The sequence below is a fragment of the Rhinatrema bivittatum genome, chromosome 4 (assembly GCF_901001135.1).
Source record: "Rhinatrema bivittatum chromosome 4, aRhiBiv1.1, whole genome shotgun sequence".
Taxonomy (NCBI): domain Eukaryota; kingdom Metazoa; phylum Chordata; class Amphibia; order Gymnophiona; family Rhinatrematidae; genus Rhinatrema; species Rhinatrema bivittatum.
The window spans coordinates 431,904,362-431,918,018 of record NC_042618.1 but is presented as its reverse complement, the minus strand read 5'-3'; the positions used below and the strand labels follow the sequence as shown (position 1 = coordinate 431,918,018).

General features: G+C 46.3%; 1 protein-coding gene across 3 annotated transcripts in view; it reads right to left on the bottom strand.

Moving 5' to 3' along the window:
* Positions 1 to 8,715: 8,715 nt before the first annotated feature.
* The window catches only part of SUMF1 (sulfatase modifying factor 1), a 70,629-nt gene continuing 65,687 nt past the window's right edge, over positions 8,716 to 13,657 (bottom strand). For 2 of the 3 annotated variants that reach the window (XM_029601466.1, XM_029601467.1), the window contains one exon: positions 8,716 to 9,749. In XM_029601466.1, the coding sequence (XP_029457326.1) occupies positions 9,636 to 9,749 (114 nt within the window). In that variant the 3' untranslated portion in view covers positions 8,716 to 9,635. The remainder of the gene's footprint in view (positions 9,750 to 13,657) is intronic. The other variant, XR_003856667.1, reaches the window with a different exon arrangement.

Here is a 13,657-nt window from a genome sequence, read left to right as displayed (position 1 = left end):
CATCTATCCCATGAGCTCTCCTATCCTAGGGTGACAGACTCTGTATCCCTGTGCCCATCCCCTAAGCCCTCCAGTCCTAAAAGTAACAGACTATGTCTAGTGACAACTTCTTAAGACCTCCAGTTCTAGAGGTGACAAGTTCTATATCCTTTCTTTCTCCAGTCCTAGATGTGACAGGGGCTGTATCCCTGTACTCATCCCCCAAGCCTTCCAGTCCTAGTGCTGATGGACTCTGAATTCATGTGCCCATCCCCTGAACCCTTCAGTCCTATAAGTGACAAGCTCTGTATTCCTATGCCCACCCCGAGTCCTCCAGACCTAAAGGTGACAGGCTTTGTATCCCTGTGCCAAACCCTTGTGTCCTCCAGTCCTAGAGATGACAGGTTCTGTATCCCTGCTCCATCCAGTCCTAGATATGATCAGCTCTGTATCCTTGTGCCCCTCCCCTGAGTATTAATGGTGACAGGTTCTGAATCCATGCAACCACCCAAAGGTTTGTAGTGCTAGAGGTGAGACTGTATCCCTGTGCCATCCAGTCCTAGAGGTGACAGGCTCTGTATCTCTGCAACCATACCCTAAGTAGTCCTGGAGGTGACAAGCTCTGTTCCTCCTTTACCCATTTCTTGATCCCTCCAGCCTTACACCTATCCCATGAGCTCTCCAATCCTAGAGATGAAAGGCTTTGTATCCCTGTGGTCATCTCCCATCCTCCCAGTCCTGGAGGTAACAGGCTCTGTATGCATCCTCCTGTCCTAAAGGTGACATGCTCTGTATTCCTGTGTCCATCCCTGAGCCCTCCAGTCCTAGTGGTGATAGGTTCTGTATTCATACAACTATCCCAAAGTCTCCAGTCCTAGAGGTGACAGGCTCTGTACTCCTGCCAAACTCCTGAATCCTCCAGTTCTAATGATGACCAGCTCTGTATCCCTGTATTCTCATAGAAACTTAAGAAATGTCTTAGCAGACAAGGACCATATGGCCTATCTTGGCTGCCCATCCATAACTGCTCAGCTCTATTATTCCTACCACTCTCTCAGATATCTTCTGTGTTTATCCTATGCTTTCTTTAATTCAGATACTGTCCTGGTCTCCATTACTGCCACTGGGAGGCTGTTCCATGCATCCACTTCTCTGTAAAGAAATATTTCCTTAAATGACTCCTAAGTCTACCCCCTTTCACCCTCATCCCATGATCCCTAATTCCAGAACCTCCTTTCTGTTGAAAGAGGCCTGCCTCGTGTGCATTTATTAGTTGGAGGTTTTTAAATGTCTCTATCATATCTCCCCTATCCCACCGCTCCTTGGGTATAGATATTTAGATCTTTAGGTCTGTCCCATATGCTTTACAATGAAGACCACTGACCAGTTTGGTAGCCACCCTCTGAACTGACTCCATCATGTTTGTATCTTTCGAAGGTGCGGTCTCCAGAACTGTGCACAGTACTTCAAGTGAGTTCTCACCAAACGCCACTACCCTTTGTCACCTCCCATTCAACCACTTATAATCCGGTCAGTCACTTTAGGGCCCATATCAAAAGCACTCAGTTTATTTATAAGTCGCCGATGCGGAAACGTGTCAAAGGCCTTACTGAAATCTAACAAGTATCAAACAAGTACGGTCATTTGGGGTTAAGTGCTTAAATTAAGGGAGAAGAGAGGGTAAGTGGAGAAGACCACTCACGCTGCAGAGAGAGAGACCACTGGGATGCAGAGGACTGACTGCTCCATTCCACATCTTCACAAGTCACTGCAGAGGGCCTGGAGAGAGTTTTCATTTTGGTTCTTTTGTACATAACATTCAGATCAGAAATAGATTTGCCAGTCCAGGGGGAATAAACAAATGAGGGGATTTGAGAAAGGTTTGAGTGATTAAGTGTGGCGGTTCACATTTTATGCAAAATCGAGCACTCACGCAGTCTAAATTTGTACTGCTGACTTCAGAAAGTGGGGACTGGAGGGTGAGAGAGGAAAATTATAACGAACAGCCCCCTCCCAAAAATACCATCTGTTACATTTAATGTAAAAGGGCTGGAAGTGCTTGAGGATATTTTATTAAATGTTATTTTGATCTCCCTAAGACCTAAGACTATATGACTTCTAGATTTTAAGACACAGAATTATTTCACTCACAAAACATTCTAATAGCTCCCTCCCCATCCCCACCAGATTAATCCCTGGCACACTGATGGTGTCCTTGGAGCAAGAGAGCTAAAAACAGATTTAAAATATGTGTAGCGTTGCTGCCCCCCGACACTCCCTTCCCACCAGATGCTGGAGGTGAGGAGCCCTTGTCTTTATTCGGGCCCTACAGGGTCAGACTGGGCCCAGGGCAGCCCTGGAGGCTTGGGGGGGGGGGGGGAGAGGGGGCTATAGCAGCTCTAACATCTCACAGTAAAGTGGGGCTGCATTGATTCAGACTGTGGTGGGAGTGCAGGGAGAAAGTGAGCAGGAAGAGCAACCCCCTATCATCATCGCCGTGCGCTGTATAGCAAGCATCGTGGTTCAAATACACGTAATGGGCAATCCCTGCTCTTTGGAGCTCACAATCTAGTCAAGATCCTCAGACAAGACACCACAATGAAAAAGCAAGTAAGAGGCTTTGAGTTAAGACAGCAGAACCATGACTGAGAAAAGATTTAAATTAGATGGGATTAAACTGAGGGGCAACTTCAAGTATCATCTAGTGCTAGCACTGTGCGTTTTAACATTTAGCATTGGAGCTGTGTGCTGCTTCGGTGTTTAGCATTGGAATTGGGGGTATTGCTTTGGCATTTAACAGTGGAGTTGTGTGCTGTTTTAGTATTTAGCATTGGAGCTGTGCGCTGCTTTGTTATTTAGCATTGGAGCTGTGTGCCTGTAACATAGGTCCTGCTACTGAATCCTGTGGCCTGTCGAGGTCATCCAGCATCTAGCTCAGTGATGGCAAACTCCAATCCTCGAGTGCCACAAACAGACCAGGTTTTCAGGATATCTACAAAGAATATGCATGAGAAAGATTTGCATGCGCTGCCTCCATTGTGGATATCCTGAAAACCTGGTCTGTTTGTGGCACTCGAGGACTGGAGTTTGCCATCACTGACTATATCCCACTCTATCTAGGGGCTCAACTACTTCCAGGTTTTATAGGCCTGACTTCCTGTGGTGCCAGCTGATGATGTCAGCCCTACTCCTGTATATATAGAAGCCCATTTCATTCACCAGGTGCTTTAGCCACAGGGTCTTGTTTCCTGTTCCTGCTTCTGACTACTCCTTGTAACCCGGCCTTCTTCCTGACCTGCTGCTGCTCGCTGCCTGCCCTGACCGCGGATTGACTCTCACCCAAGATTGAATGCTGCCTGTCCCGATCTCAGCCTGCCTGACTGCGCGCCTCTGCTACAACACGGTGTCTCAGGTCCTACTCACAGCCTCTACTTGTGAAGGTCTACCTAACTCTGGTAGAGGCTGCCATGTGACCTGGATCTTCACTGCGGCCTTGGGCCCCGCCCCACCCCCACCCCCAGGTACCTGTTGGCCGAGACAGTGCTGTTTTGGTATTTAGGGCCACAGCTGTGTCACTTTGGTATCTGCTGTGCCCACTTGCTTCACATTTATGCCAGCAGCTCCTTTTCTGTTTCTGATTTTATCCCCTCGGTGCATTTTGTTGCTTGCATGTACTGCTGTCTCAATGACCCTTGCTGAGTTCGGAATTCTACAGTGCACACGTCCAGCAGTTTCTTTGTACTCTTGCAGGGAAGCTCAGAGTAAAGGTGCAAGTTAAGCAGAGGAAGTCAAGAGTGTAGGAAAAAAGATAGCAAGGGAATCTAACAACGGAATCTTCCTGGACAGAACTCAGCATTCCAGTCAGCTGGCACTTTTCCAGAAGACAGCTGGACACAGGCCAAAGCAAAGTTATGCTGGTGGGTCACCATTATTTTGGTATTCATACACTAAAAGCAATGGGTTACAGGAACGATGCAATGCTAATCCTTGCACTCCGATTGGCTAATGTCCACCCTACATCTCTTCCTCATCCCTGTGATTTTAGCATACGTTTTTGGTGCTGTTGAATATATGGGAAAAGTATTTAGGGGATGATTCAGACTGTTGGCACAACTAACTTCCATTAATGTGGATCGATCAGGTGTGTGAAGGCAGATCATAGTCCAAGCATTTATCCACCTGAAGTTCACCAGATCCTGCTCAATGAAATGCTGTAAAGCATTACACAATCCCCACAGAGCATTGTTTTTACTATTTTCTTCTTGACATATATTAATTAAAGTTATATGTTACACTATGGATGATTTTACTTAGTCTGGTCATTAGCTGTACTCTACCACACACTCCTTGGGCCTGAGTTATGGACCCAGCACTTATAAGGACTGGAGGAAGTCCCAGTTTTTCTACGCAGAGCGTTTACAGAAAGATGCGTCTATTCTGCAAAGTCTTCACACAATACAGGTACCTGCATCACTGCCTCCAGGCTCCATTTGATCTTTACCATTATAAGCAGAATACAGAATCTGTATTGTAAAAAGTTGGATAATAACCTTCTTTTCATCACTTAGTAGAAGATTTGTAAGATGAATGCAAACTGCAGTGCCTTTTGCTTGTGAGGTTTTTGTCAAGGAACCCTCAGTCAGAGTCATTCCAAGGGATGGGTGAGAAGAGAGACTGCTCTGGGCACCAAGACATGGAATGGGGTAGGGGGCACTTCAACGGAAAGTTGGCACCAAAGGCAACCCTTACCTAGGGCATTGTTTTGGCCATAGATTGCCCTTGCCCTAGCTCCACCATCATCCCAGTCAGCAATGCCCAAGGTCCCCAGTTTCATCGGCCAGCTGACAGAGCCTCAGTCCCTAACAGCCCAGTTCCCCGGGACTGCACTACGCTTCTGTTAAGCTTTCTGCTAAGGAATCTGCAGCGCGATTACTTCCAGATTCAACGTGATTCAGTCATGATAATGTTCCATGCCAGGAAGCCGATATATGCTGAAAGCTTCATCTTATGATGTGCATGTACAATAAGACCCAAGGTAAATTACACCAAATATAAACTGCATTTACTTCCCCACTGCTACCCTCTAGGATTCTTCCCGTTATCATAACTTGGTAAACAAGAAGTTTCCAGGCACAGCTGAACTGCACTGTCTGGATATTGTGGATAATTTAAGAAAACTTTGGAAAATTTTGTGGGTATGGATAGTTGGATAGGATCCTGTCCTTTGGTATGGAGTCTCAGATGGACACAGCCTCCTGTGGCCGACCCATTGGGATGCGTGGAAACCCTCCCCCCCCCCCCCAAGACAGGTCAGCACTGATAATAGGAGCCGTAGTCCTTCCGGGTAGTCCTGCTCTTGTAATTTAAAAAGACAAATAAAGTACTGTTTGTTTTACTAAACACATCTCCCAGCTTTCCATTACTGCCCCTGCCTCCGCTCCTGGGGTGCAGCGTCCTTTATATCTCAGCCATGACCCTGCTTTTCCATTAGCCTTGCTGTTAGCTCAGTGGGAGCACTTCTGTCCATGCAGCTGGCGCTTCCCACACCAGCTCTCACGGCGACAATGGAGGGAGCCTGGAAAGTCAGACACAGCAACACAGCCGCTACAAGTCTGCTGCTCACCTGTTCCGTTTTGTACTAGTGAAGCAACAATTTAGGATTTCACAAGTGTCCCACACCCAAGTGCTACCAAACAGTGGGCTTATGATGGTAGAGTTGTATTCTGAGGGCCGGCCAGGTGGCTCAGTGAAGCTGGGTTCAATTCTCAGATCAGATCTTCTGCTCCTTGGGTTGACCAGGGCCGAGGATGCTGTGGAGGAAGCACTCCCAGACTCTGGGGTGTAGAGTGCCCCAGTCATTGCACCACAGTGACCCCTGTGGCTGGGTTTCGGACGGCGCTCTGTTGCATGGCCAAGGACCGCTGCTCCAAGGCCTGAACCGAGGATAGAAAACAGGAGAAAACTGCCCAGGGAGTTGCAAATAAAGGCACATGGCAACCCGAGCTCGGCTGCCATTGAGCAGGAGGCCAAAAGGAGGTGGAGGAAACTGCCGCTCTGCTCCGCCTCCAAAATAATGTCATCACGTTTGATTTCCCCGGGTCTTTCTGTTAATAACGGAATAACACAGGCACCTTCATCACTGATTCTGTACATTAACGAGATGCAGATCTACCGTGAAACCCGAGGGAATTCTCACAAAGATGAAAGGGGAGGTGAGGGAGCAGGAGCTGTGGGGAAAGGATGAGACCCGGACTTAAAATTAAGCAAAAACAAAATAAAAAGTGTAAAATAGACCCTGCAAGTCTGTACGCACAATCTCAAAATGCTCCAGGATTTAATGTGCTAGATCTACTGAAAGAGGAAATAAATCCACAGACAACATGGTACAGAGCAAACCTCCCTCAAATAGCCCCGAGGAGCTTTTCCCGGCCCATGGCTGGAGTCGCAAAGCACTTTCCACCCATTTTACTTCCACAGGTTTTCCTCTTTCCAAGTTGCAGGAAATTAAATTCTTGGGCAACAGATGGGCTGTTTTTTGGGTTTTTTTAGACTCTTCAAACTGACCTGCAGCTTTTTGTATCTTTTTGTCCTAAGCCTGCCCAAAACTAATCTGGCTCAAGGGAAAGAAACATTCAATGGGCAGAAGCTTCCCAGGGCCATGCCAAACCTTCCAAACTAAAGGCTCAGGGAAGAAACCTGCGCCCGCTTATTTATTTACCCCGAGAAACAAGGAGTTTTGGGTGTTCTTTACAGCACATACTGTAAGAACGTAAGAAATTGCCATGCTGGGTCAGACCAAGGGTCCATCAAGCCCAGCATCCTGTTTCCAACAGAGGCCAAACCAGGCCACAAGAACCTGGCAATTACCCAAACACTAAGAAGATCCCATGCTACTGATGCAATTAATAGAATACATCTGTGAATGAGGAAAGTTCGTCAGTGCGATTTCATGCAAAGCTGATGAAAACTGACACAGAGGAAACACAGGAGGATGGTTGAAGCAGCAGGGCCGGTGGGGCCGTGCAGTCCCCACCAACCACAGACAAAAGCTTCACCCTCTTTCCTTATGCAGCTCGGGGGCTGAAGACTAGCAGCTTCCCAGCCCACCCCATCTCCCCATGCATCTGTGGTGGCTGAAGTCAGCTGCTGGCGGCCAGGTCTTTAGCCCCCATTGGGCTGGGACAATGCTGCAACAGGACAAGAGCGACTATAACAGGAAACTGACAGGCCTGGGGGTCTGAGGAAGAATCAGGGGGGTGGGGAGTGAGCTTCAAGGGGGTGGATTAGTCAATTACTCCTGCCTGCTGCTATTTCGTTGGCTGAAGCAGCTGCATGTTTGACGTGGGGCGGCGGGAGGCTCAAACATGACACTGCACAAAGACAAGACTGCTGAGTTACCAATATACAGGAGCACCGCTGTCTCCTTCTGGTGTCCTGGCCACACTCACAGTCCAAGAGAGGAGGAGCAGGAAGGACTGAAGGTGGGATCAATGTGGCGTCCCCACTGTGCCTAATGCAAAACGTGGCCTGCTATGCTTACTGAATCAGCACGTGACGGGCCCGGGAGTCACCACCACTAGTCTGTGAGGAGTGAGGGCTCGCAGGCAGCCAGAGGAAGATCGTTCTTTTAAACATGGTAAATGTTTGGCATGGCTTTCACGAAGGGAATAACCTGTTTTCCCCAGGAGGCGTTAGTGGGGGCTGCGTCCAGAAGAACAAGGTTCCTACTCCTGAAACTCAAGATCTGCTAATCTAATTTCAGCTGCAGTCACTGCCTGTTCCTTGGCACTATCTTAGACTGCCTGATGAGGTCAGAGCCCGCTTCCGTAGTTTGTGTAACAGTTTTTCTTTCACATGTCACTTCTGGCTCCCTTTACTGGGTCTGTCCTGCCTAATACACAGCCAGTGCAGAGCTGTTACTTGCACAGAGGCTGAACTGCTGCTGCATGAAATAAGTTACCTAGATTTTTCTGCAGGAAAACCAGTTTCTGCTCCCTGGGCTGCATGGTCTGAGGGTGGGGAGGGCAGAGCGCTCCTGGTCTCCAGGCTGCATGACTGGGAGGGGGAGGGCCTGCTGCTCCTTGCCTGTCACTTTTGGCTCTACTACAGATTTCAAGAATAAAGAGATGTGCTTTTGTGGAATCTCTATTCATCTGTCGCAATCACCTCAGGGTAAAGAGGGTTTACAGTATCTCCTTCGGAGATCTGTCAGATATACCCACCTCCTCCATACCGTTAGGTCTGCTCAGCAAGCATGGGCTTAGATTCCTGACTCATCCCTCGGGGATTCAAACTATTTTTAGTTGCAGTGTGTTTGGAAAATAAAATCTTTCTAAGTCTGCGAAAGGCTTTTTTGGCTCCACAGCGAGTGCTTTTGCTGTGAAACCCTGGATCCTACCAGAATGGCGTTTTGCTTCTGGTTATATATACACACACAACTGCTGTTTGAGTAGGCACCTACACTGTATGTCCAAGGACCCAGCGCTGTAGCGGTTAAAACAGATTCCTCAGCACAGCGGGCACACCAAGGTTTACAAGTAATCTGTTAGAGGGTTCCTGCCCCAAAGAACTTACAGTTAACATATTTGAACATGCCAGACTCAATCAGCCACCTTAACCCCTTGGGACAGCTACAACGTGTCACAGCCTTCAGGCATAAAGTCAGCTGCACCTAGAGGTGAGAGCCTTCAGCGTACTGCCAGCTCCTTCAGGCCTCGCATGGCTTTACTGCAGTGATGTCATTAAACCTTTATTTAGAGTTGATTTAACAGAAACGTAAACATGCCTGCAGTAAAATCTTCTCTGTATTAAGAGTCAGGCTTGATAATATTTATGTAAAATAAAACGCAAGGTCTGTGTCACAACGGGGTCCTGAATCCCTGCTACAGACACAGAGCCCACCAAACATTTCCCAACCCCTGTTCGCACGTCAGGGCTTTTCAAAGAGCTGTCTCATTGCTCAGCCTCATAATCTCAGTTGCACTGGAAACGCTACAGTGGAGCATTCAGATCATTTTCTCAGGTCAGGGACCAGCACTTGGACTGGGTTGTTCCTGCACCCACCTTCGGTAACCAAACCTGTTGTGTGAACACAGAGTGCAATGCTTACTGCCGGAAGGGGAGAAGGGGACCCTTGGGGAAAACGTCTCCCCATCAATATCGTCCATTGTTTTAAAATTAGAGGCCGATGGATCAAAACCAGTCTTAATCACAGTTTTCGTGCCAGTGAGACCAGATTTCCTGGGAGGCTGCCCTGGTATGGGATATATATACCTAAATAAAATCTCTCTCTCTCTCTCCTGCCTCTCAGTCCACAAATACAGGTGCCTTCCCAGAAAACTGGTCCATTCTCCATTTAAAAGAGGCAGATGCTGAAAAACCTTCTTTTGCAGAGGAGCTTCAAAATGACAAATCTGTCTCAGTGAGGACTCCAGGGACGCTGCTCTTGGAGATGGCCTCCAGTGTCCCCTTAGTGTCTAGAGCTGACCAGCAGGGATGGCATCTACTACGTAGCTCCAGTGAGGTCTCCCATGGGTGCTCTTCTGCGAGACTGTCTCCAGAGGCCTCTCAGTTGGGGACAGCAACTCCTACGCAGCTCCAGCAAGGGCTCCCATGCGTGCCTGACTGGGACAGCCCGCCCTGTGGCCCCTCAGCTCCTACAAGGGGTCATCAGGGGCTGCATCTGCTGTGCAGCGGAAGCCCAAGTTGGAAGCAGAGCTGTCGGGTGTATTCTGACTACGAGCAGCACACCGGTACCTGTAGCAATAGGACTGAGAGAAAGAAAACTATTAGTGAGCAGCTGAAATACATTTAGGAATCACATCTTCACGCCCTTCAGTTTACCTCTGCCAAGCAAGGGCTTCATCTCTTCAAATCTAAATTCTTCGGTCTTGGGGAGTTATAGAAACCTGGATTGAAACAGCTGGGTGATCGTCACCACTCAGCAACTCTGGTTTTATTCCCGAGGGTGGGGGCTTGCAAGACACAGGTTATCTGGAACTAGCTTTATCTTACCAAATCATCTTATTAGGAGTTTAGCACAAGATGAGGTCTGCATTCAGGAAGTTTGTCTGGCTAAGTTCAGACGTAATCGAACAAATCCTGAGTTTTAAATTTCCTACCCTGCTGAATGGGTACATTTTAGCAGAATAAGTCAGCACTCGGCTAAAACTTTCCTTGAAAAAAATGAAAAATAAAGGGTTGGTGTGGGAGAATACCAAGGGCTAAGTTTAGCCCGGTAAGTCTGGTTGAGCTGGAGAAGCAGATTCAGCAGGAAACCCATCCCGCTGAATATCTCAGCTAAAATGACAATGGGTAACTTCCCGTCCCGCTCAATAATGATGTTGGGACAGTACAAACGTACAATGAACCACAACATCACACCAGGGTCATGTTGTCAATCTGTACAGGATCCAAGCCCTACAGCCCAAAGACAGCTGGGAGTGGAGACAACAGTAAGAGGAGCAGAAGTAGAGTAAAAAAAGGAGGAAAGAAAACTAAATGAGAAGGAGAAAGAGCAAGACAGGGAGCCCCAGGTACGTGGTCTCTGCTTCCTCACCGGGACTACATACAAAGAAATCCTCCAGTTTACAATCATCGTTTCTAGTAACAAGGTGGAAAGATGGTGTCAAAATTAACAGGAAGCTTCCTCTAAACCTCACCATAAGGAGTCATCAGGCTATAATGACAACAGATTCCGCAAATGTCCCTTAAGGGACGCACATTGAAAATTGTAATGTTTTTTTTTTTATTACTCAATTAATTCTACCTATAATGCTGGTGCTAAAACAGAGCTACTCCCGGGGATGTTGGTTAAATTCTGAAAAGGATTCCAATTCCAGCAGAGCTGTAGCTTCCAATTACGTTTACTCTTCCAGACTTTGAAACCTTATCAAGCTCCGTCTTTCTATTACAAATTGGCATACAATCATTTTCTTTTATTGTGCAGTTAAAAGTTTTTTTTTTAATCTGTTAACTAATTTTGTTCATTAACTCACAGAAATTAAAATCTAGCAAGCAATAAGAAAGCTGCTTTAAGGCCATGGTCAAGGTTATGTTGGGAACACTGAGCTTGTCTCTCACACTCCTTTCTTCCCAGTTTATAGATCCTTCCTCCACTTACCCTGCCTTAGAAATGTGGTTTTACACCTAACAATGAAACATAAATGCAATCTGAAACAAAGATCTCTTTTAGAGACCAGAATCAGCTAAGTCCTGTACCACAGCATCTGTGGTTTGGTTTGAACATGAGGACTATCTTTAAGACCATACAGTCCATCCAGTTAACCCATTTCTACAATCCCTACCACTTTCTCAGAGATCCCCTGTCCTTATTCCCTGATTTATTGAATTCTGATACAGTTCTTGTCTTCACCACTCCATTGGGAGGCTGTTCCATGCATCCACCACCCTCTCTGTAAAGAAATATTTTCCCTTTCACCCTTATCTCATGAACCCTAGTTGCAGAGCTTCCTTTCCATTGAAAGTGGCCCACCTCATGTGCATTGATACCTTGGAGGTATTTAAATGACTCTATCATAACTCCCCTACCGAGCCTTCCTCTACGGTATACATGTTTAGATTAAGTCTGTCCCTATATGCTTTACATTGAATACCACTGACCATTTTAGTAACCACCCTCTGGACTGATTCCATCCAGTTTATATCCTTTTGAAGGATATAAACTGTAAAAGGTATTCCAAATGAGATCTCACCAAGGACTTATACAGGGGCAATATCTCCTCCTTTTTTTCTGCTGACCATTCCTTTCCCTATGCACCAAAGCATATTTCTAGCTTTTGCAATTGACTTCTCCATCTGTTTCTCCACCTTGAGATCATCAGATATGATCATCCCCAGATCCTCCTTTTGATTCATGCATAGAAGAATTTCACCCTCTATGCTTTACCTCTCCTTCGGGTTTTTGCATCCTAAATGCATGACTCTCCATTTTTTAGCCTTAAATCTTAGCTGCTAGACACTCGACCATTCCTCTAGCTCAGTGGTCCCCAAACCTGTCCTGGAGGGCCACCAGCCAGTCGGGTTTTTGGGATATCCACAATGAATATGCATGAGAGAAAATTTGCATGTTATGGAGGCAGTGCATGCAAATTTTCTCTCATGCATATTCATTGAGGATATCCCAAAAACCCGACTGGCTGGTGGCCCTCCAGGACAGGTTTGGGGACCACTGCTCTAGCTTCACTAGATCCCTCCTCATATTTTCCACATCTTCCTGCTTGTCTACTCTGTTGCAGATTTTGGTATCATCCGCAAAAAAACAAACCTTTCCCAATAGTCCTTCTGCAGTATCGCTTATGAAAATGTTGAAAAGAACCGGTCCAAGGATCGATCCCTTCAGCACATTGCTAATAATCTTCCTCTTCTTGGAGAGAACTCCATTTACCACTAATCTTTTTCGTCTCCCACTCAATCAATTTCTAACCCAGTCAGTCACTTTGGGACCCATACCAAGAGTGCTCAATTTATTTATGTTTCCTATGTGGAACTGTGTCAAAGGCCTTACTGAAATCTCCCCAATCCAACTTTCTGTGTTCATATTTGTCTGACAAAACTTGCTACTGCAGTTAATACCCTTGGTCTTAGTCAGAGAGGAAGAGAGAGTATAAGCACACATGTACATACAATCAAACATGTATATAAAAAAAAAGTCTGTGGATACTTTAAATTGAGAACACATTTTAACCTGGACAGCTCATTGACGTATAGACTCTTCAACTCTTGGGCAACAGCTGGGATCGGAGATTATTAGTGATTTAACAACTTGCTCAGTTTATGCAGCCCAAAGTGGCAGGAGCTGAAGCTATATCCCCTGGTAATGCATCGAGAGTGCAGATCCTAGAGACATGTCACAATGAACAGGAGCAGGAGGTAGTTAAGAAGTAGGAAGTGAGTGCTATGTGTTTCATATGCCTGGAGATCCAGTGTCAAATCTGTTTGATCTCAAGATAAATCACACTAAAGGCAATTTTGAGAGAGGCTGTAGAGACTTTACACCCATGGTCATGCGAGCAAATCTTTTTAAGGAAAACTCCCTAGCAGCCTTTGAGTTCGGCTCATCCTGAGATTAGCGAAGATAAGCCGACGATGGGGAAAGCAGTAATGGCCTTTACTAAGGTTCTGTATTACCCACTTAGGACCATTTAAAATGTTTCAGCACATCTCTATTGGTCTGCATCACTCTATGATGAGACCGCACCTTGAATACTGTGTGCAGTTCTGGTCACCGAATCTCAAAAAGGATATAGCTGCATTGGAGAAAGTGCAGAGAAGGACGACCAAATGATATGGGGCATGGAACGGCTGCCCTATGAGAAAAGGCTAAAGAAGTTGGGGCTGTTCAGTCTGGAGAAAAGACGACTGAAGGGGGATATGATAAAGTCTACAAAATCATGAAAAGTCTTGAACGAGTTAATGTGAATCGGTTATTTACTCTCTCAGATAATAGAAGGACCAGAGGGCACTCCAGGAAGTTAGCAAGTAGCTCATTTAAAACAAATCAAAGAAAATTCTTTTTCACTAAGTGCATAGTTAAACTCTGGAATTCACTGCCAGAGGATGTGGTTTCAGCAGTTAGTGTTACTGGGTTTAAAAAAGGTTTGGATAAGTTCCTAGAGGTTAAATCCATAAGCTGCTATTACGGTAATTAATAAGCAAT